The following is a 27,080-nucleotide window of genomic DNA, read 5'->3' on the forward strand; positions in this document are numbered from 1 at the left end:
ACAGTGATGTCAGCTCTTTACGTCAGATTATTCCGTGAACACGTTGGCCAAGTGACGACCTGCCTTCAGACAAAGAACAGCATCCTGCTTTACAATATTATTACATCTTCTATACAATAACTAAACCATCCATGCGTGGTAGAACACAGGTGGCTTTGTCAGGTGTAATAGAAACCTCACATTGCACTGGATTTGCCAAAGGAATGATATGTTCAAAGTCCTTGGGGAGGGTCAATCTGCAGTTTAGCACTGTTAGATCAGTGCACTCAGGGGAGAGGTGGGGGCTCTACAAGACTTATGAAGTGCCGGAGTAGGTCAGACTGCAGGGCTAAGGCACAGAGCAAAACTACTGAACTACTGTACAATCACCCGTAGAGACACAAGGATTCGGTTCAACTAAACACCAGCAGATCTGCTCTGAGCCTCGCCAAGAGGCAAGTAGGACAAAAGCACCCCAATACAAGCTTAAAACCCATGCCTTATTTGTAGCTTTGGTTTCACCTCTGCTCTCCTCTCATTACACTTGCCCAGTGTCTGGTCTTCTCCAGGCACCAGGTCAGTGGTGGGTGAGCAGGTTATAGCGCCCATCTAGTCCGAAAAAAGAGTCAATCACCTGATTTATCTTTTTTCAAGGCCTACACAGATGAGCAGCACACACAGATTTTAGTGAGCAGTAAAGAAGGGGATTAGATGAAGGCGCAGTCAGGTTTCAGACAAAGATAAAGAAAAAGAAAAGACAAAACAACAAAACAAACCAAAGACAAAAACGTCAAAACAGTAAAAATACAATTCAACCATTAACAGCAAAAGTCCAGTTGTCAACATTACATGACGCAACCGTCACAGATTGAATTCCCGACAGAGTGGAGGGCGGAAAGAGACGCAGGAAAGAGAAGAGGACGCCAGGCGTCCAGAAACGGGAGCTCAGTCAGAGTCGGGGTGCAACAGGGCGGCTGTTCGAAAACTAGGAAGTAAAAATGAAAATTACACTGCAGAGAAGATGAAGCATGTACACAATGAGTCTGTAAAGCAACATCAAGTGTGAGGGAGTGACCACAGAGTGCAAAGAGGGGCAAAGTGTGGGGCGCTGGAGAAGCTGAGAAGGGGAAAGAAATCTTGCAAATCTGCAGACTAATAAATAGGGCGATACTGGAAGTGCCAGTCGCAGTGTTTCGTAACGTGATTATGTTGTGTTTCAGTGAGGGAGGGGCGGGATGGAGCGGTAGGGTGGAGCACCCTTCGGCTGTCAGACACAATCAGCACTGAGAGAAGGTCTGCTTGATCTCATCCAGCACATTCCCAAGCAGCGTTGGCTCGTCACATTTAGCGTCAATGGACACAGTCTGACCAGACTGGGAGAGAGGGGGAGAGAAGTGGGGGACAATGTCAGCATCACCACCTGAAAACTCTTTTCATCTTCGGTTTTAACTCAGATTTATGTTATTGTCGCTTACAGTTTTGACCAGCAGACAGACATGGTGACCCTGGATAGACCTGCTGTACATGGAGGCACAGGAGTCGATCCTCTCCACAACTAATCAAAGACGAGAAAGAAGCACAATCACAAATGCAGCGCATCAGAATTAATGTCAAAATTACCCAGCATTAATACACTTTTCAAACATTCCCCTCTGATGATTGTAATTTCCTGCATGTGAAGTAGCACAGGTTTCAGGTCCCCCGAAAAAAGTGATAATGTAAAGGTACCAGAAAAGTGGTGGTGGAAGCAGATCCTGGCCAGAAGGTGATGGAAGGGCATGTTAACTCCCTCCAGTCTGACAGAGCTGCTCTTCAGATCTCCCGACTCCAGCAACTTTGCAAACGCATCACTGAGAGAGCAAAAGAACAAAAAGAAGTCAGTTTTAGATTTCTCCATTACTAAAATCTAACGAACATTCAACAGATTTTAATGATTCCCAGACCGTGGTTCTTGATCTTTTTAATTTAAAATTTCACACAAGCTCTATCTTAAAACAAGTACAAGTGAAATTTACTGATATTTATTCTTCCTCAAAGATGGCCATTTTCTACTGCCACGCTTAAACCACAGTCTCACCACTCAGTCTACAAACTCTCCCACTCCAAAGATTTCTCCCTGGAAACACTTTGAGAGGAGTTTCAACAGCTTCTTTAAAAAGTTTAAATGACTCACTGAAACTCTGATATGAATGGAGGAGTGGCATAACCAACCTGTAACAAGGAGTAGTGATCAGGTAGGAGGTGCAGGTAAAGTGCAGTTTGAAGTCCAGTTTCTCATGAGTGGAGGAGTCCTCGTTCTGTGGGAATGGAGCAAAACGGCATATTAAAAACACCTGTTTGATTCCTTCATAGGTCTCAGAATTAACTCATCTGCTACTAGGCCAACTCTAGTATTACAAATACAAAAGATGAATTAATTAAGCCGCAGGTTTAATAATAATGTATAAAAAATCCTGTCAATCTTGTTTGCGTTTCATTTGGATTTCAGCTTTTTCATTAGATTTTGTTTTCTTTTTAGTATACACGGCACTTGTTTGCTTTTCCTACGAACCTTTACAATAAAGGTGAGGGTTCCTTTCAGCTTCTGCGGCATTACGATGCTCTGCACAGTGAAGACAAATCGTGCTTCATTGGACACTCCTACAAGAAAAAACAGAAGCTCTCAGCATCAAATCATGGAACTCAACAACTTTAAAAACTCATATAATACAATTTTTTAAGTTGCTGCTTGAATCATCTGTAACTCAGTAAAAAGGATGGACATTTATTCTGAAAAGCCCCACTACAATTACCAGGAAAATGCTTGTTTTATTTTATTTTTTTTAGTAAGCCAATATTATAGCAAAGGATAACTATGATGCCCATTTCCAACCCCATATTTTCCATCTTGGGTTATGCTAGACTAGCTTTACATGGTTTAAGTAATATTAATTTATCTTATCCTGGGCCTCAGATAATAATCTGCCTGAACAAAAGAAACAAACAAAAACTCTTTCAGCTCAATTCAACCTCAGTTTAAGCTAACTTACTTCTGATTGGATGCCCCTCCAAAATATGAATACTAAAGATTTGAGGGGGGCTATGGGCTTTTAATTCACAGTCATGGATGGATGGATTCATACATGATTTTTCTTTAGATAATAACTGACCAGGGGGAAGCTGGAAGGGGACGGTAAGGCCATCATGTGGACCTGACCCTTCTGGCCTCTGCAGCTTGGAGTTCAGAGAGTCCAGCACATTGAACTCCATGGATTTGAGGAAGCTGTCACTCTTATTTTCAAAGATGACAGACACCACCACCTGACTGCCATCCTGTAGGTTCCCCTGGATGTCACACACCTTACGGGGAAGAGGGAAAACAAGGAAAGTGCTAAACGTGGATTTTGGAACAGTGAATTACGGTCTCATCTTTCCTCTCTTTTACACAGTGTTAACAAGGCAAATCAGAGTCATTACCCAGATCCAGAGAACACATCACCATTTCCAAGAAGTGAACACAAGGAGATAATCACAAGGACAGAATCATTCTCAGAAACCGAGCGCTGCTGCGCTAGAGAAACATAAATTAGTCTGCCCAAGGAGGAAGGCCTGTAAAGAGCAACGAGACCAGAGAGAAACACATCTAGGACAAAACTTTAACCAATACCTGATCAGCATCCTCCATCATCTTTAAAGAGAGGAAGAGAAAAAGAAATCTGTATATGATAGTTCTTTTTGGGTTTTTTTAACTCTAATTACTCCACATGCTGGATCTTAGAAACAACAACGTTTCTCTTTCTCAGCATCTAGAAAGAAATGTGCGCTATAATGTAGCAAGAAAATTATTTTATTTATTGTCTCACTAAAGTAAACAGAAGAACCCAACATGTCGAAATAAAGCAGAATATTTATCACAATCTGGTTCCCTTGGTGCATTTTAATTAACAATGCAAACTATTAGATTGGAGAAGGCATGAGCAGCTTTGGATGCTAAAAATTAAATTCGAAAATTAAATGTTTCCATGGCCAAAATGAGACCGGAATTATTTTAACAAATTGAGAGCAAAACAAATTTCCAAAGCCTGGCATCGCAGTCACCATCACTCACCATCTTGATGTAGGAGTTCTCAGCCAGCAGGCAGTAATTGGACATGGGCTGAAAGGAGAGAAGAGCTCAGGTCAGAGGAGGCGTTCTCAGCCACTAAGCATGCTAACTAGGCAACAGGAGCTCCTACCTAGCTGCTATATAACAAGGAAGGCAGTGTGTGCTGGCAGCAGTAAGTGGGTTTACCCAGTGGAGCTCAGATGAATGATGATAAATTATACTGCCTACATGCGGCTTTGAGTTATTCGTGTCTTTGAGGTCAGTAAGCTTTTGTTTGTCTGTTTTCAATCGAAGAGGAATGACACAAAGATGCCAATTTAATTTTTACTTCACTCATATCATCTCTACTTTAACATCCATCAAATGCTAAAACCAAAGAGTGCTGTACATAATGTTTTGTTGTACGTATCAATATGGTATTGTACATACCTATACATCTATATCATCAATTCCTCATGTATATACTGTATAGTAACCAGTTATCCATCCCCAGCTTGGTAAATGTTTTATTCCAAGATCTTGGCGCACTGCACATTTAAATATGCTATACAAATTGCTATTGTCTGTGTCGTGCTTTTATCAGTAATGTTTCTTATCTATTCTGTTAAGTAAATTGAGAGCAACGAAGAAAAAGAATGAGCCTAATTCTTTGTACGTGTACATTTTGCTGTACCGATTCTGATTTAGGAAACATAACCCATAGTTTACAAATTAAAAGTAATGATCGGTTAAGTTTAATGTTGTGGTTGTTCGACACTGACCGGCAGAGGCTCCTCCTCCTCGACGGTGCCATTCTGCACAGACTCCTCTCCACCTCCATCGCTGTGGTGGTGATGGTGATGATGCTTCTTTTTCTTTTTCTTCTCCTTCTCTTCCTTCTCTTTTTTCTGCTTCTTCTTCTTGTGCTTGGAGGACTTCTATAGAGAAAAACCAAAGAAGGCGAAGGAGATAAATTTCCTGAAGTGATGTTTAATCGCCATTGAGTGTTAATGCTAATGAAAATAAAACACAAAGTGGCAGAATTACTCCCCCAGAGCCCACAGAAACTGGCAGGTCTGCGACACATCGTTCACACAAATGTATCAGAATTAGAGTTGCCAATTCCCCGAGTCCAGTCGGGGTTATTGTAAACTGGAATCTCAAGCAGTGCTGTCAAACTTTGTTCCTTCCAACTATTGCCTCGTCTGCGTTAACTCACACTCTCCTCCGTCTCGGTGTCTTTGGGCTCCTCGGGCTCAGAGTCGGCCGCTGTGCCAGCAGGCGCCTCGGGCGCTGGGGCTGCTTCTGCTACTGTTGCTGCTTCCTGTTCAGATACACCAGCACGCCACCAAATAAACACACAAACAAGAACAACCACAGCGTTTAACACATGCAAAACTTTCTACCACTTCTGTGTTGACATAGGTAAGTGAGGTTAGTGAGTTCACTCAGTCATTCATAAGAGAAGTCATTCATGATCACCTGCAACCTACTGAGCTGAGTGACACCACAAACAAACATCAGGTACAATGAGCCAAGAGTATTGCATGGAAGAATGCTAAACATGAGCATATCATGTTTGTATGGACCTCTACACCTACAGCGGTTTTGCTGTACAACTGCTGGATCCACTGCACTAACCAGCTACACTGGGTGCTGCTCGAAACTGAAGCAGGCTGACTGACAAGCTAAATATATGCAACAGTATGATCTGGGACGCTGGTGTGACAGCCAGAACAAAAACAAGCGTTCCACCAAGACATCGATGCATATTACTGGGGCAGCTTTAACTCTTGGGCTGACAGTTCAAATGATTAATAACAGAAATGCCCAAAGGGAAAGTTAAAAGGCCTGACAGATCTGAGCGTACAGTCATGTTACATGTATAGCTAAGGAAACAGTGTGCCTGTTATTCAGTCTTTTCATGGAACAGTCAGGATGAAATAGTGGAGCAACTGGATAGCTTAGCTTATTTAAACAAGCTGGAAATGGTGTGAGAGCGCTGTCCTGGCATGACCACAGGCCACATAGATTTAATTTAAAACAACTGAGAAAGTAATTTTCCTATTTTTTTTAAATGAAAGAAAACAGTCATCAAAAAGTCTATTAGTAAAGGTGAAGTTTAGCAGCTGATTTGGGAAATTCTACTTTGTTTTCAAACAGAAACAAAGATAATTATGGCCCCACACTGAAGAGATAATGGAGAGTGGATATTGTGCTCATACAGTGGTGACGTAAGAGGAAAGGACTCTGGGCCAATTTCTGGGGAGCCGTTTACCCCTCTTCCACCACTGCGGTGCTGGTGTCCAACCTAGAACCATGAAAGGCTATCCCAGCAATAACTGTTAGCTGAAGCTCACATATCCTGTCTACCACTAAAATAACTCCAGCTTCTGTTTGGAGTTTGTGTGTGTGTGTGTGTGTGTGTGTGTGTGTGTGTGTGTGTGTGTGTGTGTGTACCAGGACCACACTGGTTCAAAGACATATTAGTGACATTTGGTCCATTGTCACTTCTTCAAAAATAAAGAAATCAATAAATAAAGATCACAAAAAACAAAAACAAAACAATAAAAAGTAACAGCACCTGTTCTGACATCATGGCTGACACAACACAAGGCAAGAAGAAGTGCGAGACAAATACAGATACATACTGTGTACACACACATGCTAGAAAGCAGAAGGGTGCTGGAAAATGACAGAATATAGTGTTGTGAGCCCTGTGAAAGAGAGGCAGTGTCAAAAGATGCAGAGGGGAGGAAAAAAAAAAAAAAGGAACAACTGAAGGGCAGCAGAGACAGAATGTATGGTTACACCAATGTCTGAGGCAGGTTGATTGAAAACCGTGTCATGAAACTGAACAGATGTGGGCAGGACAGGGTGAGAGAGACAGAAAGAGAGCGAGAGAGAGAGAAAGAGGGGCGTGACTCAACCTGGGTGTTAGAGGGCACTGGAGCATTTGAGAGCCAGAAATCCAGGTCCGAAACCTAAAAGAGGAAGGGAGGGAGAGGAGCGCGAGGAGGTGAGAGGGGTGAGGGCCAAACAGGTTCTGTGTCTTACTACTATTCATGAAAATGGATACAGAGAATACACTGTCCTGTTTCATGAATAAATCAAGTATTTGGCAAGAGACTGCACAGTCGGCTACGAGGAAACTGATACTTGATCGCTATAGCCGATTGAAAGACAGGCTGGGAAAAAGCAATGGAAGCGCCGAGTTAATGAACATGATAAAACGTGTCTGCTTGCATTTAACCATTTGACAGAATTTGTAGAGCACTCCTTAAGGCAGACCTTCCCAAAGTGTGGGGCCCGCCCCCTAGGAGGGGCGCAGAGCCATTGCAGGGGGGCGCGGTACGAAAAGGAAAAACAAAACAAAAAAAAACATTTTTCTTGTAAAACAAAGGGGGACCTAGCAAAAAAGTTTGGGAACCACTGCCTTAAGGTATCCTTTAAGCCATTTTAATTATAATTTTATAGATCTGGTAATTAAAACCAGTGTTTGGATGTTAGATACAAACTGCGGCGCCGCGTAGGAAACATCCTCGGTCCAACATGTTATAAAGGCGTACCTCAGCACTAGTTGAAGTGGGCTGTGCTTCCACCTCCTTCGTTTCTTCCGATTGGACCACGGGCTCTTCTGCTTGACCTCCAAGAAGATCCTCCTCCTTTTCTTCATGTTTGTGTTTTTTCTTCTTCTTCTCTTCTTTGCTCCTCTGTGAAAACAGGAGAATATATTCCAGTCGGTGTCAGTCAGGTTAAGAAATGCAAACACTGAGTCATCAAATTGTGACGGCGCAGCTGACAGCGCACTACTGTTCTCCCCTTGCTCTGAGTGCTCCGTGAATCTGATTTATGACCAGAAGGTGGGAAATGTTTCCAGCATCTTAACCTCACCTTCCTATCCCTCTCTTTATCTTTCTTCTTGTCCCTCTTTTCTTTACTGCTCTTCTTCTTGGGTTCCTGTGGCGTGGCATTTTCTGCCTCTCCATCCTCAGCAGAGCTTTTTGGAGCCCCCGCTGCACGATGTGACCTGACCGGTAGCTTCTCGCTGTCTGCAAGCGGCCTGCACAAACAAAACATACAGATACATATTTTAACTCTAACTGGGAGGTGATTTTGATCCTCCTGGGCTACATCATCTGAAAGATGCATTCCTTGAGTATTAATTGTTAAAGGTGAACAAGGCATGTAGGGTGCAGCAATCCACCATTCGCAAGCACATGTTCTGCACTGTGAAGCAGCCAGGTCTCATTCAAAGCACAAGACATTCCTCTAGCAGAGCTCCACACGGTCGATTGATCCTAATAACGTCCTCCATACTGAAGTGATAAGAGCTGGTAAACTTACAGTGGGGCAAAAAAGTATTTAGTCAGCCACCGATTGTGCAAGTTCCCCCACTTAAAATGATGACAGAGGTCAGTAATTTGCACCAGAGGTACACTTCAACTGTGAGAGACAGAATGTGAAAAAAAAATCCATGAATCCACATGGTAGGATTTGTAAAGAATTTATTCGTAAATCAGGGTGGAAAATAAGTATTTGGTCACCTCAAACAAGGAAAATCTCTGGCTCTCACAGACCTGTAACATCTTCTGTAAGAAGCTTTTCTGTCCCCCACTCGTTACCTGTATGAATGGCACCTGCTTGAACTCATCATCTGTATAAAAGACACCTGCCCACAGCCGCAAACAGTCAGACTCCAAACTCCGCCATGGCCAAGACCAAAGAGCTTTCGAAGGACACCAGGAAAAGTATTGTAGACCTGCACCAGACTGGGAAGAGTGAATCTACAATAGGCAAGCAGCTTGGTGTGAAAAAATCAACTGTGGGAGCAATCATCAGAAAATGGAAGACATACAAGACCACTGATAATCTCCCTCGATCTGGGGCTCCACGCAAGATCTCATCCCGTGGGGTCAAAATGATCATGAGAACGGTGAGCAAAGATCCCAGAACCACACGGGGGGACCTGGTGAATGACCTGCAGAGAGCTGGGACCAAAGTAACAAAGGTCACCATCAGTAACACACTACAACGGCAGGGAATCAAATCCCGCAGTGCCAGACGTGTTCCGCTGCTGAAGCCAGTGCATGTCCAGGCCCGTCTGAAGTTTGCCAGAGAGCACATGGATGATACAGCAGAGGATTGGGAGAATGTCATGTGGTCAGATGAAACCAAAGTAGAACTTTTTGGTATAAACTCAACTCGTCGTGTTTGGAGGAAGAAGAATACTGAGTTGCATCCCAAGAACACCATACCTACTGTGAAGCATGGGGGTGGAAACATCATGCTATGGGGCTGTTTTTCTGCCAAGGGGACAGGACGACTGATCCGTGTTAAGGACAGAATGAATGGGGCCATGTATCGTGAGATTTTGAGCCAAAACCTCCTTCCATCAGTGAGAACTTTGAAGATGAAACGAGGCTGGGTCTTCCAACATGACAATGATCCAAAACACACCGCCCGGGCAACAAAGGAGTGGCTCCGTAAGAAGCATTTGAAAGTCCTGGAGTGGCCTAGCCAGTCTCCAGACCTCAACCCCATAGAAAATCTGTGGCGGGAGTTGAAAGTCCGTGTTGCTCGGCGACAGCCCCAAAACATCACTGCTCTCGAGAAGATCTGCATGGAGGAATGGGCCAAAATACCAGCTACTGTGTGTGCAAACCTGGTAAAGACCTATAGTAAACGTTTGACCTCTGTTATTGCCAACAAAGGTTATGTTACAAAGTATTGAGTTGTATTTTTGTTATTGACCAAATACTTATTTTCCACCCTGATTTACGAATAAATTCTTTACAAATCCTACCATGTGGATTCATGGATTTTTTTTTTTCACATTCTGTCTCTCACAGTTGAAGTGTACCTCTGGTGCAAATTACTGACCTCTGTCATCATTTTAGGTGGGGGAACTTGCAGAATCGGTGGCTGACTAAATACTTTTTTGCCCCACTGTATGTCTTAAAAGCCGGAAATTAGGAGTTAGTAGCGTGCACTATAGCCCCCTGTTGGAAAATCTTTATATATAATATAAAATCTAATATAGATATTATATAAAACCATGCTGTGTCATCAGTCTCCAATTTAAGTAAATTTTCTTTTTTGGTTTTATTCTTTCAGCTTTAAATTCCTAGAATTAAGTAACCTTGCTTTTGTGGTGTCATTTTTCTTTTAGAATTACAATCCAAAAGAAAGACTTCCACATGTGTTTTTGTAAGTAAACATTAATTTATAAGACCAAAACTGTTTACAGCTTGTCCTGCATGATCTCATCAACACATTATTCAAACGATCCACATTCTATCCTTGGCTTAAGGCCACATCTTTTTCCACTGAGGGCAGGCAAAGCGTATCCACTTAAAAACAGCTGGAGACAGTCTGGGGGCATGCCAAGTCTACTAAACTCAGCTGAGCAGATCTAAGAGAAAAGAATTACACTATTGCGTCGAACCGCTGGGATAGGTTTCTAAAAGCATGTTGATGCCGATTGCCCAGTACAAGAAAAAGAAGAGCCAACATGCTTTTAGGAAACTATTCTGGGAATTTAAAGGGTGAAAGATTAAGTCCTGAGAACATCAGCAGCCAGTTCTTATTTTCTTTCTTTCTAGGAAATCATTTTGTTTCCCTTTCTTTAAGGACAGATAAATCAGAACTGCTTGTTCAGAAATAGAGATGCTGATATTTTCAAGAACATTAAAAAAAATAAAAAAGAAGAAGAAGCAGTTTTAAGAGAGGCGGGATACTACAATATCGTTATGCATCACTAGGTCAAATGCTACAACTAAAGAACAGATCGAAGGGAAGAAGAGCAAAAAGAGAAAGTGGACATTACAAGCTTCAGATAGGTAAGGAACAGACAGCTATATTAGTTGAAAAGAGCAGGACAGCTACTTGGAAAGCAAGACAGAGAGAAAGACAAAGGTGACCTGTGCACAGTCAGAGGTCAGGCCCTATGGCTGGGGTGCTACTCACCTGCGCGCAGTTGTTTCCAATAAGCTGCCCACACAAAGAGGCAGTAATGGATGTGTGTAGGCACAGAAAAGAGGAAGCAGAAAGCATGAGGAGGAGTGCGAGGAGGGAGAGGGTCGGTCACACTGGCTTTAATGCTGTGACTGGAAAGCTTCAGGAATAAATGCTAAAACTACACTTTCATGAAATGTTTGGAGAGCAACAGTTTTTATCTCTCTGCCTCAGTACACCAAAACAACAGGTTTGAAACAAAAGGATTAAAATGCAACTTTTAGGTTAAATTTGGAGGATTTAAGAAAAATATTAGCATTGACCACAGTGGTCATTTTTATACAAAGTCCTCCATTTTCATCAACTCAAATATAATTGGACAACTTGACATAATTGCAGGGAATCAAAGTTCATGGCTTATTATTTTTTAAAGGCGTTTTTGGCTAATCGTGTGTCTACATTGTGGAGATTAGTGTCCTGCCTAGATGCTGTGATGTGTTTTTTCTTTACCATGGAAAGCATCCTGCGATCATGCACCACTGCTGACTTACATCATGGCCTGGGCCTTTTCATGTTCACAGGTGCTTCATTTTTTTCTGAATGTTCCAAAATGCTGATTTGGCCACTTCTTATGTTCCCACACTCTCTCTAGTAAATTTGTTTTATTTGTGCACGCTAGGTTTGGCTCGATTCATTTGAAATAAGATCCCCTTTGAGAACGGCTTTTGCATTTGAATTTGAATGAACTGCTTCCAAATGCAAACGCTACACTTGGAATCGACTGCAAACCTTTTACATGCTTAATTCAAAAAACAGCCTAAATCTGTCCACAAAACAGCCCCAATGACACAGGACTGTAAATAAGCTACATCTGGTTGTTGATACGATTTCTTTGTTCAACCACTTGAATTTAACCTAAAGTCTGCTTTTCAGTTTGACTTTGATAGATTCCTTTCAAACAGCTCTCTGTTGAACTCACTATTCAGTTATTTTCTGACATAACTGGACTTCAAACTAGAAATCCTCCAGCTTTAAAACAAGGTACACAACACAAACAACAACTTTGGGTGGAAAATCTTAAATTTCAGTGCCTGGCAGACTAGTTTAGATATAAAAATGATGACTTCAGCATCTTCAAAATCAGCAGTTAAAGTGATGAAGGTCGAACACATGTAAAATAAAACTCACTTGTCCAGGTCGATGTCCAGGGCTTTGTGAGGGTCATTGGGGTCTTTGTCATCGTCATCGCTGGGTAAGGCATTCTGTAGGACAAAACACAAGAGATTAGCTGAGCTACTGACTTCCAGTGATCTTTGTGATGATACAGTAAAAATATATTTATAAAAAACTGAGTGAAAATGATTTTCCTTGAACATGTCAGTGTAAAATAATTAACATTAACTAAATTAAATAATAAAGTAATAAAACTTTCAACACTACATAGAAAGAAGGACCAGGCGGAAAAAGAAGGCTTCAACAACAACTTACAGAATGTTTTAAACTTAGTATTTATAAAAAGTCTTCTTCCATTGATGTCACCACATGCCTACCTCTGGCATCTCCTCTGTAACAATGTCGACCACATGTGCAGGTGTGATGTCCTCCTCGCTCTCTGGGCCTGAGTCGTGTTTCTTCCCTCGCCCACTGCGTTTTTCTTTCCTCTTCTTCTTCTCCTTCTTCTTTTTCTCTGCTCTCTCTTTCTGCCGACGCTCCTCCTCTAGTTTAACGTATTGGTCAGACATAGGCAGACCTGTGGGGTGGGAGGGAGTTGTAGCTAAGGGTAACGTTGATAATTTTCAGTATACGAATAGAAAAATTGTGACACAACAGTATGTTTGCAAGTAAGGCTGCACTTAGATTCAGGTGAAGTTATGATAGTTATATTGGGGTTCCTTTTTTTAGTTTTTGTAGTAATATAAGGATTGCGTGTCCCACCTGGGACTTTGAGAGGCACGCTGAGATCAATCTGCACGACTGGGATGTGTTCCACTCCTGGAGCTTCCTGGTACACCTACACATAAAAGAATTCATCTCAAAAAGGGTTTTGCCATACATGAGCGTAACTACTTTTACTAAATACCCTGTGCAGTGAAAATGACTACCAACACAAAGTAATTACTGAAGACGGTGAGCATACCTTCTGAGAAGATGGAGAGGCCTTGATGTAGAATGGGTTGTTGGCTTGCTCCTGCTTTCTGGCTTCTCTCCTCTTGTAGTGGAAACAAGAAATATAATATGAATTCACGAACAGCCTACGTCACTTATAGCATGAGCTGGGATCCAAGGGGGAAGCCAGATTTACTAACTGTGAGTCTGAGGAGATTAATATTGATTCTGAGTCAATGGCAACTTTAATAAACAGTCACAGACCATTTTATCACATATGTTACCGTTCATTTAAAAAAAATAAAAAATAAATAAAAAAAATCAACGATGAAAAAACCTGAAGGCTTTGGCATATAACAACATTTAAAGTAATGTACCGAAACAATAAATAATTCATATCCAAGACTAGAAACAGTGCTGGCAGCATCGTCGGTCTGTCACTTTCTAAAACTAAGATCAAACCTTACAATTCTGCTTCAAAGTCTTGATGCGCGTCTATGACTGCTACAGATCAGAAGAAGTGCACACGGTGGGATTTCCTACTGTTGGAATTAGTGCTTACAGGACCGGATTCGTCCAATCTGCAGACAGTTTCCTCCCCAACCTCAAACCTCTGTCTTAGGTGGCAGAAGAGCCACAGAGCAACACTCAGAACAAAATTAATTCAGATACGAAAAGTTATTTCAGAGGGGAAGATGGAAAACCAAATGTCAATTTCCCCTGATAAAGAAAGCACAAGTCCAACTGGTTTTAAGGCTTTTTTAAGGGAAACCCATCTGCTGAGGTGGCATTAACATGTAGTGACTGCAGGGCCAACATCTCTGTTCCTCTTTTCCTCCATGATCACTTTAAACCATACTCTACTCTTTCTATTAGTCAGCACTTTGTAAAAGAAAACGGTATGAAAATGATGAGACTTTTACTAATCCTGTCCGTTAAAACAACAACAAAAAAGTCAGAGTTGTGTACTGTTTTTGTTCTATGTTCCATCAGTTAAAATTGAGAAGTTGCTTTGAAACTATTTCTTACTCATGGTGGCAATTTTTTCAGCTGACATTATAAAAATTTCAGTAACAACACAAAAAGGTTAAACACCTCAAATGTTACAAGCTAAAACAAAAAACTAATTTGGACATGGAGTCCTGGATCATAACTGCTCTTTGCAGTTTATCAATGATACAAAGACCAACCTACGCACCCTTGCCAGCTCTTTCTCGTCCACCTCTGTGTGACGGGGGCGTGAGTGTTTGGGCTCCTCCTTGGTAAAAATAGCCTTGGGTTGCTCATCCTCAGACTCGCTTTCAGAAGGAGGCTCATTGATCCAAGCATCCAGGTCCAGCCTACACACACAAACATGGTTGTTGTATTCCATTATGAAAAACTCAAAAGCAGACACATGCAGCATAAATGCTGAAACGTTTTAGTTACTCTTGCTGCTACACCTCAAAGGTGAGAAACAAAAACACTGCATTTTAAGCAAAAAGATTATAAACTGTAAAAATATGTGATATTGCAGTTTTGTTTTGTTTATCTCATGTGCTGAGCCAACGTACCCTTCGGGAACAGGCACTTTCTTCTGTGCCTTTGGAGCTACAGGATTGAGTTCTCCAGCAAACAACGCGCTGACTTCTTCTGCTACTTCTACATCCTTCTGCTGCAGTTTCTGGATGTATTTAACTAGCTGCAGGATGCAAGACGCCTGAGGAAAAAGGAGAGGAACTGTAGATTGCAGGTATTTATCCGATTTGTATGCAGTAGGTAACCTTGTAATCTGTGAAGCATTAAAGGTCAGGCTCTGTAAGGACTCTGGCTCTTTCAGTCTTCATTTATCTTACCCTCTCCTGCACCTCGAGGTTAGCACTCTGGACAAACAGTGGTAGCCTGTCTATCATCATCTGGCTGGTTTCCTGTGCAGCTGTGCTGTCTGTGTTCCCCTCTTGGTTCTTCAGGATGGTGGCAAACAGCTTGGCTGCATTCTGCACATATACAGCCTGGATGTGACCAGGTAGGGTCGCGACCTTAGGACGCAGCATGGCCTCCAAAGTCTGCACGGGATTCTCCAGGTGTCTAAAACGAGGGGAAGATTTCTGTTATTTCAGGTTTGGTACTCTCAACCCTCAGGAAGGTTCCCAAACAGATACAGCAGTACAGTGTTTGGGTTACACACATTTGTGACTGTGCAAAATAAATACACACAACACACTACATACTACATATTATATGACTGCATTAACTCTGTCCTGACTCATCTGCTCTTACAGAGTAAAACGGTATTTGCTCTGTCTCTTCTGTTTGCCAAACCTTTAGCGTCAGGCAGAGAGTTTAAATATACCAACTATACTGACTACTTCTAATGACTTACTCTGAGAATTCCCCACAGATCCAGGCTGCAGCATACAACACTTCACAGATGCCGTTTCTCTGCATGTTGCCTGTCAGCAGGTGGGCGTTGTCCAGCAGGGTAGCCATCTGGGCAACAGCAAAGACCCGGATGGCTTTGACTCGTATGGCCACATCCAGCATCTGAGAGGCAATGAGGTGGCCGTGCCGTGTGCCCTCTAGTCGGGTCAGCTCTACTAGGATACTAATGTACCTGTTGGGCAGACATGGAGAGGGCGTGTATATAACTACAACAAACAGCAAATGTAAAGCAAACTGACACACCTCAGAGTGAAGCACAGGACAGTGCTGCTGGTAAACTAACCATTCAAAGTTGGTGATATACTGGTAGTTGCTCTGACTGCAGATGTCAATGATTTTTGTGAGCAGTTCATCTCTGTAGGTGGTTCCTTCGGCTTTGTCTACATGTATCATCAGCTTCTTTACGATCTCCATCAAGTTCTTCTTGGACACCTGCAAAGAGCAGAACCCACAAGTGACCACAGAGAATTATTACTTTACTAGATCAAACAGCACCATTTGCAGAGTTCTACAGTTGGCAGTAACAGTTTACGGTATCTATTGTACTTGACACTTTAGTGTGTGAGTGCTAGCAAAGCCGTTTTATTATACCGAGCTACAGCAAAGTAGTTACAGCGAAAGTTCTGTTTTTTGTATTGCATTGCACCGTATTCTTTAGAATAGACTGAAACAAGCATAATCCGGATCTAAAAATATTCAACATTAGTTTTCGTGAACACTGAATAAAACAAAAGTCAAAAGTTTGGCTGCATACCATGCCATAGAGCAAGTCCAGAGCTCTCAGACGGATGGACTCATCCTTGTCATCCAGACACTGGAGAATGAGGTCTTTATGAGACTGCACTGATTTGGGGTGGGTCTTCAGGATCTTTGACATCGCCAGCAGGCCCAAATACTTCACTACAGAAATACGCAAAAACACGCTACCTTAGTGTAGTTAAAAAAGGACACACAACAACCCTTGAAATCTCCACACGTTACCAAGTATATTTTGTTCACCTTGCTATATGCCATCACTCTTAAACCTGATTAGCTTTACATTACTGTGACTGCAGTAATAATCATATGTATGTAATAACTTTAATACACTATGAACTCTTTCTATGCTCATCTTCACTTCGCTAATCTATAAAAAATATAAATCACACAGCAAAAACAAAAATAAATTAAAACAGGAAATAAACACAAAACACACAAAAAGATGGAAAGGACATACAAACACGCACACGGGACAACACACACTGGGACACAGTCTTGTTTTGCTTTATCCTTTCTCATACCCCTGGCAGCTCATTCCCCCCCCCTCTCAGGTTCTGTGATCAATAAAAGGGTGTTATACTGACCTTGGATCAGTGAAGCTGATCACTGCAGTGCTTAGATTAGAGAAGTGACCACTGATGTGGACTTGTGGAAGTTCAGTGATGTGCTGAACAAGAAAAAGCTACACACATTTTTGAAACATATTTCTTTTAACCTATGGTTTTAATTGTGACCGTTTTGGTTGCTAGCATGTTGCCATGGTCGCCCTTATTTTGCATGGAAGAGGCAGAAGAAGATGGTAAAGCACAACTTTTACTTTGAAGGTGAAAATTCTCCATTTTCAGCTGGTATTGCATTTTTGAAGACTCATTTAAGCTCACCAAGTATTTATCAATAACATTTATAATTAATATTAATAACTATCATCATCATTATTATTATTATTAATGCTGCCAACCCTGACTGGTTGGCAATAATAACCCAATAATGATACATGCCTAAATGTGACTGAACCCTTAGTTACCTGCACTCCATCTAATGGCATCATCACCAAAAAATATGTGACCTGACTTTTACTCAGTCCTAATTCAACAAGTGTTCTACATGAATTTACTCAGGGCTTTTAAGTGGGCCCTGAGATTAAATACTTTACCAGTTAAGCATCGTCACAAGGGAATCGCTACATATTTACGGCTTTACTCACTGATGTTTTGGAAAGTTTTATACCCAAGTATAACTGTGAAACGAAACAGGGGCACAGCAGTGATCAATGAAAGGATAAAACATTGAACCACAGGTTCACAGTCTACTCTATTAAGGCCATGTCCACACTAATAAGTTTTCCTTTTAAAAAGCATGACTTTATGCCTTTGAATACTCACTATTACAGTGATTTAGGACTGATATGGGAAACATTTTAGAGTGGATGTAGCCTATGACCAGGAGTCTACAATTTACTTTACACACGCACAGTTATCTACGTTTTAAGATCCAGACAACTCGAATACCCGAATGTAGAAATCTAAGCTCCAAATGGCTGTGTGCAAAGAGAATGTAATAACAACTTATAGTATAACAAATTTAAGCCCCTCTAGAGTGAAGCAAAGAAAATATTTTTAAAAAATTAAAATTGGGTAATTTTTTGTGTCTATTCTGTTGGAGACCGGGTGGATGTGACTTAAGTGCAATGGTATTCCAAGCAGGACGCCCAATTGAGAGTGAAAAGGTAGTAATGTTCGAGTTATCCAGAGTCAGGAGGTCTATGTTATTGTCGTCTAAAAGGGTGGACTGTTCCATAGTCAAAAACACGCAGACAATGAGAAAATGACACACTGCAGGCATTGACAGAGGGCTCACAGTTCTGGTCCGAGTCTTCTATCAGGATTCGCAGTTTCTGCACACAGAGCTGTGGGGGAGACAAAAAACAGAGAGTGAGAGGGACAGATCTGTTATCACCACGGAAAACCTTTCCACACCAGGAGCTTTGTGAGACTTTCTGGCCTGTCTGATGGCTGCTGTGTTTCTACTTAAGCTATGTTGGATCAGACGGCATGCACTGTGATTCAACTGGAGTGGAAAGGGTTAAAAATCTGCAACTAAACACGTGAATATGTTGATGAAAGAGAGGAACTGAGGAGATTACCTGGATACTAGCACTGTGGTTAGGCATCCCCGAGGACAAAGAAATCAACACTGTAATGTAGCACAAGGAAACAATTACATCTGAGAACGATTTTTTATGAGCAAGTTTAAAAAAACCAAAACAAATAAAGATCAGAACACGTGAGGAAAAAGACCTCTGCTAAATCTCAAGGATGTTTAAGCGCCAGTATACAAGTTAAAATTTAACTTGTACAAATTCCACTTATTCATTCAAGCAAAGCTAAGAAAATGTGGTTTTAGCACGTAGGAGGACTGAAAAGAGCAAATACAGATAAGACACTACACTGTATTTTTTGAAGATCAATGTATAAGCTTATTTCTCAACACAGATGCAAAAATATACTGAAACGATGAAATAAACATGGGGCTGGGGCCACTAAGCTAAGTGAGATTTGATGTGACCCACAGAACAGCTGTACTGACCTGCAATCACAGTGTTGACACATTCATACAGCAGAGACATGGCAGAGGTACTGTGAGAGAAAAACATCAGGACGGTGAGAAAGTTTAGAATTATTATCGAGCTGTTTATCAGATTAGACTGTTGTACCGTCTACGGGAAATACAATAAAAGAGAATTTCCTCTCACCTGTGGATTAGATTTGTTAGAGGTTCAATCAATTTCTTCCCCAACCGTGGCTCCAACGGTGTGAGTGCACCAAACTACAAGATACACAGAATTTCTGGATTTTGTTTGTCCACAATCACCTTTCAGAAGCTGGTACACTAAATATATAAAAGTATATATTTAAATCTATTCAGTTACTAACTACTAAAATGTAAATGTAAAGTCTTACCAGCTTTATGATCTTAATGAGAACCCAGTTGTTAGTAGAGGAAGTCATGAGTTTGAAGAAAAGCGGGGCCAATGACAGGTAGTTCTTAGGATTTCTCCTGGCCAGCTCACATATGACATTTACTGCTGCTGACTGGACGCCTAAAAGGAGAGAATATAACATCAGGAAACAAGTATTGAAAACTACAAAAGCTTAATTTCTTTAAAAGAACATTGAAAAACTATGTAGTCTGTTATTAAAGAAAAAAAATGTAATGTCCAATGACTGCAGTCCAACATACAAAACAAAGCATGTAATAATAAAAGAATGGAATTTGTACTGTCGTCATAACTGGATAAAAAAGTGAGATATTAAATAGAGTAGAGTAGTAAGTATGAAACCATCTAAAACCAGAAGAGAGTCAGCAGTATTGTCTTGCAGTCTTGGAAGTCCTGGCTCAGCACCATACCCAAGCCTTCTTTAATCACATATTCGTTGCTGCTGAATCATTTATGGGGTTCAGTTAGGGGATCTGATGTCTTATATTGTGGACAGTCTTAATTTGTAATGCTTTCTGGAGTATACTTTATTGTAAAAGTTCTGGTGTTGCTAACCATTAGCTGCTTCTCCACCGAGTCTTTCGACCCCTGCAAGTCCAACTGTAGTGTCTTGGACTGCAGCTGGTGACAGTATCGCTTGCTTTGCTCTGCAGCCTTAGACAGCTTAGTGGAGTGACTCACAAAACCACTTCTTCATCTGGTGCAAGCTCTACTTGCAGCTGCTGTCCAGTTTGCAGCAGATAACAATACAAGGACTAACATTCCCAGCTGGAGTCTGTTGGAAGGATGTGAGACTCACAGAAGCGGTAGCTGAACGACGCGGTGAAGTCCACGGGAATAGCTATTGCTGGTACGGAAACATAAGACGAGCAGGCCAACTTTGGCAAATTTACCAAAAAGCAGCAACCTGATAATCTAGAACTCAAAACCAACACAGAAGGGCTAAAAAAGCCAAGGCTCCATCTGCTGTGGTGTACCCTTGTGAATTTAGCTAAAATGATGCTTCAGCAGTGATAACACCTTGGTCGTCCACTAGCAGTCCATGGACAGCCTGTCTGCTTGGAGACAGCGTCTGCTGTGGATGGGGGCACTGCACAACATGTTACAACCAGTATGTGGGCGACTCTTGCTTATTCTGTCAGCCAGCCGCTGAGCAAAGCAAAGTTATGACATACTAAATGATGAAGTGAAACCAAGTGTTACAAACAACGAGAAGTATCCACTGTAGCCACAATCTGTACTTTTCATGCTGTATTTTTGGATCTTTAAATTTTTTTCCCAAGCTCTTTCAATTCCCAGTGAACTCTGCCATCGATCCCTTTCCTGTTCTGGCCCATTTGTCAACCAATCAGCATTTGACCAACACGGAGCGTCATCCATGTCAAGCACAGTCAAGTTGGCCTGAAAACCCCTTTTCGTACGCCGTCCGTAGGGAAATAAATATGCCAGTATTTGACACAACTGCGTTAAATTAATTACACATAAACCTGAAAGAAGCTTTATTGTCTTGTTAAAGTATCCAAAAAAAAATGTGCTTCAGTGGTGGTGAGTCAAATTCTAGTGTTTTCTTCAGCAGCCACCAAACAGCTAATCTTGGGTAAAATGTGACATCAAGGTGGCTTAATCCACCATTTATATACACAATCAACAGTTACTAACAACTACACTTAAAAAAATACTTAAAAACAGCACCTTAAAAATAATAACACTGTCCAAATTTTTCTGTACCTTTTGTAATTTTTTCCAAATGAACTTAGGAAAAGCTTGATTGGCTCACGATGTGATTAGTAAAAAAAAGACAGTCATCGCCCAAATCTGAGAGTATGATTTTAACCAAAAAAAATATCATGTGGCGCTCGGTTCATGTACACAGAGGCCCCAAAAGTTCCAGCTGTGTCTATTAAAGCTCAGTGAAAACAAAAGGTTTGTGGACATGGGGCACAAATCAAATGTACTAGAAAAACCAGCAAATGATCTCTCTTTTTCATGAGCGGAAATGAGAAACAAACGTTCCCTAGCAGACTGGATAAATACTGTGTTTTCTGATACCTGGGTCTGGGTCCTCGAGTTTCTCCTTGAGCCTGGGAAAAGCTGGGCGCAGGGACTCGGGATACTTGAGAAACACCTTATACATGATCAACACAGCTTTTTTTCTGATGTAAGGTTTAGTGTGGGACATCTGCAGTAGAAGACAGTAAATACACATTTTTAAAGATGTAAAAAAACAAACAAAAAAAACAACAACCCTGGAATGACAGCTTATTTGACTGAAGTAAATGGTAACGAGCAAAAAAAGAAAAAGAGAAAAGAGCAGAAGTCATGTGGGTACACCTCAGGACTTACTCACCAATGTCATGATGTCATTAGCTAAGTCCCGAGCTAAGTCAGGGGTCACAAAACAAGACAGACCAGTGAGGGCAACACCTGTGTCATACTGGTTGGGGCTGCTGAGATCCTGGGAGAAATAGATTAAAAAAATAGGAAGAAAAACAAAAAAGAAAGAAAATATTAGCTGAGGGAAAACTAACAGTAAGGAGATATTTACAGAGTTCACAAAACATGTGCATCGCTGACCTTTCGAATTTGATTGGTTGTCAGCATGATGACGTCTGTGTTCTCATGAAAGCACTGTGAGGCTGCCAGGTAGCCAATCCTCTGTAGGAAAGCAAGCAAGCATAAAGAACATACTGCTATTATATTACATTACTACAAACATTCGTCAGCCTGTTGCAGCACCACAGAGATCCACTTATACAGCTCACTCAGCTGTGACTACATCACTTTGTAAATTCTGGGTGTGCATCTTCCTTTCCATTTGCATTACTCTGTCCTGCACTTCCACGACCAATCCTGACATCCCAGACTTACCTTGTACGTGAACTTTGAGGAACTCATGACTTCAACGATGTTGAAAGCAGCCCAGCTGACGTCATAGCCCAGCATTTGAAGCTGCAACATAGAGGAGACAGACATAGATTGTGACTAAAAGGAAGAGGGTGAGCTCTAAGCTGCTCCGGCGAGGTACAGAGAGAGAATAATTGATTTGGGCTGAAAGCTCTCAAAGTGAATACTGATGCCGGCCACAACAAGACATCTAAATCTAAATGTGTACCTTGACTATAAATAGACAGAGCAATTTCATTTCAACGGGAATTGGACAATGTTCTCAGTAAGTGTCACTTGCTCGACGTTTGGCTGTGAAGTGACTAATCTTAACAAAAACAAGAAACACACACACAGCCTTGAATGTGTTTTTGTAAAAATGCACTACTTTACTTTGCGAAATAGTAGCACTTCCATTTGATCTGATGAAAGTATAAGAGGAAATAAGGCTTTATTTGACTCAGCTTGTTTCTGTTTGGGTAGAAAAGATACTAACCACAGATTTTTGTGTGGTTTTCATCTACAGTGTCACAGCAAGTCGCAATTTTCCATTGTGTGCATGTCAACAAAATATGTCACAATATGCTAGTGGAGCTGATTTAGGACAGATGAAGGATTCATTTGTGAATTAAAATATATGCCAAGTATTCTTGCACTACAACTAAGTAGTTGTTATAAACAGAGTCTCGTCTTTTTATTGTGTTTTTTCGTTTTTTCCTTTGTTAATTTTAGGTGTGCTGTAAAGAAAAGTACAACAGCATAACTTGCTACTAAGCTACAGCACAACGAAGCCACATGGTGGGCTTATGTTGACAGGTGTATACAATAGCTCGTGTGTGTGTGTGTGTGTGTGTGTGTGTGTGTGTGTGTGTGTGTGTGTGTGTGTGTGTGTGTGTGTGTGAGAGAGAGAGTAGATTTGACAGACAAAGTCGGTGAATCCGTGGCGGGTGAGAGGTCTTACGTAGGTGAGCTTGCACACAGCATTGGCTTTGACAGCGATGTTGTCCTGCTTGAGCTCCTGTTTGATCTCATCGATGCATGTGGAGATGTACTTGGCCTGGGGGCAGACAAAGGAGAGGGCAAACAACAGACACCAGATCAGATTAGGTAGACTGATATCTGGAGAGGGAGGCTGCGAGCAGGCTGGAAAATTCTGATCTTTCTGCTGTCGCTTTCCAAGACACTAACCAAGAACTGAATGAGTGTTTTTCCCAAGTTTAACTGCTTCTTTCTTTCTACCACTAACCTACAAGATTATCACATGTGGCTTGATGTATGTAGGTATTTACAGGGCCAGGTATAAATATATTTTGATAAACAGTTCTGAAAATACATTCATCTCGTGCACAAAGCTCACACTCAAACTTGTGATGAATAGAGAGTTACCATTAATTTGGGACATCACACAGCAAATTAAACCCTTACACTGGAGCTGTTTGCCGTGTGGATTTATCCGTTTTCAAATCTGCTAGATGTTTTCGGTCCACCACCCATACTAATGAACAATGAGGTGTGCTCAGCTCTCTCTTCCACGAAAACATTATCTCAGTTATAATGACCAACAATTAAAAGAAATTAAATTAAAAAATCCTACTCAACGTAAAAACATTAAGAAATAATAACAGCCACTTTTATATATCATTATTACTACAATTACACAGTTAAAGAGATCTTCAATTGTATTTATTATGTTGTAGGATGCTAGCATCAGTAGCACCATCATCTATATATCTGTTTATCAAAGCATCCATCCATCTATCCACTTATCTTTAAATAAATTAGTTTTTTCCCAGAAAACCATTTCTGGGAAAATGAATAACAATGAAATCTCAACTCTCATAATGACTGCTAAATCACATCAGTTCTCCTAAAATACTGGGAGCACATTTCATTCAACGGTGCAGAACAAACTGAGGTCAATTTTTTTTTAACCATTATAGAAAGGACCAACCTTGCTAAACAAACACATACACATATAGCTCTGTAGTGTGTGAGAGTGTGCTGGTCATGTGTGTGCAGTCATGAGACAGCACAGTGACAGGAGGTGGTGTTAGAGGGGGGGGGGGACACTATGCTCTGCTACTCCCGCTCCTGGAGAAATTGTAGCGATCAAGAGTGAAGGCCTGAACACACCATCAGCAAACAGACATACGCATATACAGAGTGCTTCTCCATCACAATCGTCTTCAGTTATCCATCCAGAACCAATTTAAATAACTGAAATAGTTGACATAAGGCCAACACAGACAACCTTCCTGCCAGTAACACATACTGGGGTGGAGATATATTTGAAGGCGTGCACGCTCCAAGAAACGAATGACTGGGCTTAGATGAAACTAACTAGTGCTATATTCTTTTTAAAATCTGATCACTATCACAAAGGCGAGTAAAATTCATACTTCCAATCCTCACACCTTAATTCAATACAGATGCTGTTCCAAAGACGTGGGAGAGACAGTGAATGAATGAACTATGCAGAAACTTTGCACAAACTCTGCACACATGTGTAAAACAAACAGAGAAACTGTGGGATATTCGGCACACACTTCAGAGTACACACAGAGGCGTATTAATATTTTAGCAGACTGCCCACTGTTGACTGGGTAACCACCACCTTATCTAGGCTGCCTGGGTTGGGTTTCCACTGGTGAACAGCTCAGACTATACAGCGAAGCAAGAGATCAAACGCTAACGTCCTGGAACGACAAAACTGACCCACATGCTTGTTTTTCCATTTCCAAAAACTCAAATATAGACACAGACAGCATTTGTGTCTTAATACAAGTAATATAATGTAAAAGTAAAGCATCTATAAAGCCGGTTTAGTGCTTCTAGCTGAACAATACTGAGAAGAAATCAAATCTCAAAGTAGTCTTGAGGTCAGACGTGCCACCTTGACATTTGGCATCTTCCCTACAGCAACGATGTAGGTGCGCGCACACAGCAGTACAGCTTGAAGCAATCAGGGATCGTGCTTCACAGTAAAAGCTACTTTCAACTGCTCCATTGTTCAAAAGGGTTTGCTGTGCATGTTTGATTTGGCAGATTTTAGGTGAATAGTTCACCTAATAACGGAGCCAAAGTCAATGTAGTTTTTAAGGAAGTTAAACAAAACCCCCAAACATATATAGTGTGTAACAAACATATATGATATGGTATATATGGTATGGTATGATATACTGTATTCTGGCCAGAATGTATATGGTATGTTAGAGTTATAGATAAAATAGGGATATGATGTGCTTATTGTTTGTTTATGAATTTTACAAACTAGTTAAAAAGTTAAGAAAAGATCTGGCTGCTGGACCCAGGATGGCAGCCTCCCCATGCACTGGTGGAAACTTGGACAGACTGACATTCATAAATATGCTGCAGACAGTCCTGAGAGTATTGTAAACAACAGAATTGGAGCATTTTGCTCGACAAACTGTGTGATGACTATTTCCGAATTACTCCAAGCATCTTGTCTGAGACGGGCCAATATCAGTATCTGGCTCTACTTCATACCCACCCTGCCTTACTACCTGACATAGCATTTCACAGCATCAATATGTTTAGATGCAGCCAACGCAGAGCTTATAGGAGAGATAGGATGATGTGACAGATGTTAACAGATGGCTAACCCCCACACACACCCTCTGACTGCCCCTTCAAAGCAAGATGCTTTGATGAGCCTGTCATCACCCACAGCTCTGTGGCAGGGATGAGGAGCCGTTTCACGGCACATGTTGAATGACTCATTTCGAGATTATATAAAGGCTCAGATTTAATCTGCGAATCCAGAATAGTTACAACTAGAATTTTTAAGCTAACCCTCGAAACATTAGGCCTCTCTTCACCAACTCATCACAGCATTCATTCAGAGGCCAAGTGGCTGCAAAGTCAACTCAAATAAGTGACTGCATATACTTCTCACCAAACGGGCCTGACAGTAAAAAGCCTTTAGCTCACAATATAAATGACAAGAGCCTAAATATCTGCATATCTGGTGTGCTCTCGGTGAGTAATCTACTGGTAAACTTTAATGATCTAGCGAGATGCTTCCTCTAACTGCCTGTTAGCTAGACTAGCTAGCTGTCAGTAACGTTGGCAGCATTTTTCTATTAAAACCCGAGAAGTTGTGTTTCTACCGACTCAGTAACAGGTCGCAACCAATAACATGTTAGTAAGCAAAGGACAGTTTACCACCCAGCCAGCAAGGCAGCGGCGTTAGCCGCTGACGATAACGCTAGCTTTCCAGCCTACCTAACGTTAACTTACCCAGCGCTAGCCCGCTGGTCAGCGATAACGGTAACGGCACAGTGTGTGTGCTGGACTTATAAAAACGTTAATGAACGTAAAGCTTAAAACACCCCGGTGTCACGGTTTGCTCGTTTTACCTCATCTTCCTTGTGATTCCTGATGCCACGTACTAAATCCTGGAGATTTTTATCGAACATCCGATCGATGCTCCCTTTGACAATCTTCAAAGCCATGACTGTCTGCGACTTTGTACCGCTTCTGTCCTGCGGGGCCGAGCGCCTTGCAGAGATCTAGGGGGTGCCGACCGACGCGCTACACCGTGTCTCATCCACCCGGGTGCCGTGATGTGCTGCGGGGTCCGCTGCTGTTTACTGAGCCCGGGCAGATGAAGTTGAGGCCAGACGGGGCCGTCCTGTGCTGTGCAGAGACGCTGGCAGTGGATCGGTGTAGGAAATGGCTGACAAAATGGCGTCTAAAGTCAGCTGACTTGGAGCATTATGCGAGATTCTCATGTGGGAATCAGTTGAGTTAAAGGGCTCGTCCTCCCCACCCACCCCGTCCTCCCCACTTAGCGTCTGTTGTGAGCCAGAAGGTTTATTCTCTTAATCCTAAAAAAGTTAAACAACTCCACTGATATTTTAACCACTTATCAGAACACAGTCAGTGTAGCAT

At 41.6% G+C, this 27,080-nt stretch overlaps 1 protein-coding gene across 7 annotated transcripts; it reads right to left on the minus strand.

The window, feature by feature from the left end:
* Positions 1 to 784: 784 nt before the first annotated feature.
* Positions 785 to 26,882, minus strand: ap3d1 (adaptor related protein complex 3 subunit delta 1). Of its 7 annotated transcripts, none has more exons than XM_080297516.1 (35): positions 26,546 to 26,882; positions 23,128 to 23,223; positions 22,152 to 22,232; positions 21,858 to 21,938; positions 21,631 to 21,738; positions 21,333 to 21,462; positions 19,246 to 19,385; positions 19,038 to 19,111; positions 18,872 to 18,921; positions 18,429 to 18,478; positions 18,143 to 18,191; positions 16,281 to 16,426; positions 15,810 to 15,958; positions 15,468 to 15,698; positions 14,941 to 15,172; positions 14,659 to 14,804; positions 14,304 to 14,445; positions 13,137 to 13,208; positions 12,935 to 13,010; positions 12,550 to 12,749; positions 12,188 to 12,261; positions 11,012 to 11,035; positions 7,937 to 8,105; positions 7,612 to 7,755; positions 6,973 to 7,026; positions 5,262 to 5,366; positions 4,825 to 4,980; positions 4,067 to 4,114; positions 3,626 to 3,646; positions 3,129 to 3,318; positions 2,531 to 2,619; positions 2,191 to 2,276; positions 1,708 to 1,829; positions 1,455 to 1,534; positions 785 to 1,352 (listed from the first exon to the last, which is right to left on the minus strand). In XM_080297516.1, exons 1-35 carry the CDS (start codon positions 26,639 to 26,641, stop codon positions 1,257 to 1,259), a joined length of 3,807 nt encoding a protein of 1,268 aa, XP_080153642.1. In that variant the 5' UTR covers positions 26,642 to 26,882; the 3' UTR covers positions 785 to 1,256. The 7 variants fall into 7 exon arrangements, with proteins under 7 accessions (XP_080153642.1, XP_080153639.1, XP_080153643.1 ...); XM_080297513.1 differs by having other exon boundaries at positions 12,550 to 12,773; XM_080297517.1 differs by lacking the exon at positions 11,012 to 11,035.
* Positions 26,883 to 27,080: the final 198 nt, after the last annotated feature.

Source organism: Astatotilapia calliptera, chromosome 23 (genome assembly GCF_964374335.1).
Source record: "Astatotilapia calliptera chromosome 23, fAstCal68.1, whole genome shotgun sequence".
NCBI classification, from domain to species: Eukaryota; Metazoa; Chordata; class Actinopteri; order Cichliformes; family Cichlidae; genus Astatotilapia; species Astatotilapia calliptera.

Excerpts from the sequence above, each read along its gene's own strand:
- ap3d1 (XM_080297513.1), bottom strand. The coding sequence starts at position 26,641 with ATGGCTTTGAAGATTGTCAAAGGGAGCATCGATCGGATGTTCGATAAA. Across the intron at positions 8,106-11,011 it reads TTGGAAACAACTGCGCGCAG|GCCGCTTGCAGACAGCGAGA; the intron begins GTGAGTAGCACC and ends TTGTTTGTGCAG. Across the intron at positions 7,756-7,936 it reads ATAAAGAGAGGGATAGGAAG|AGGAGCAAAGAAGAGAAGAA; the intron begins GTGAGGTTAAGA and ends CTGTTTTCACAG.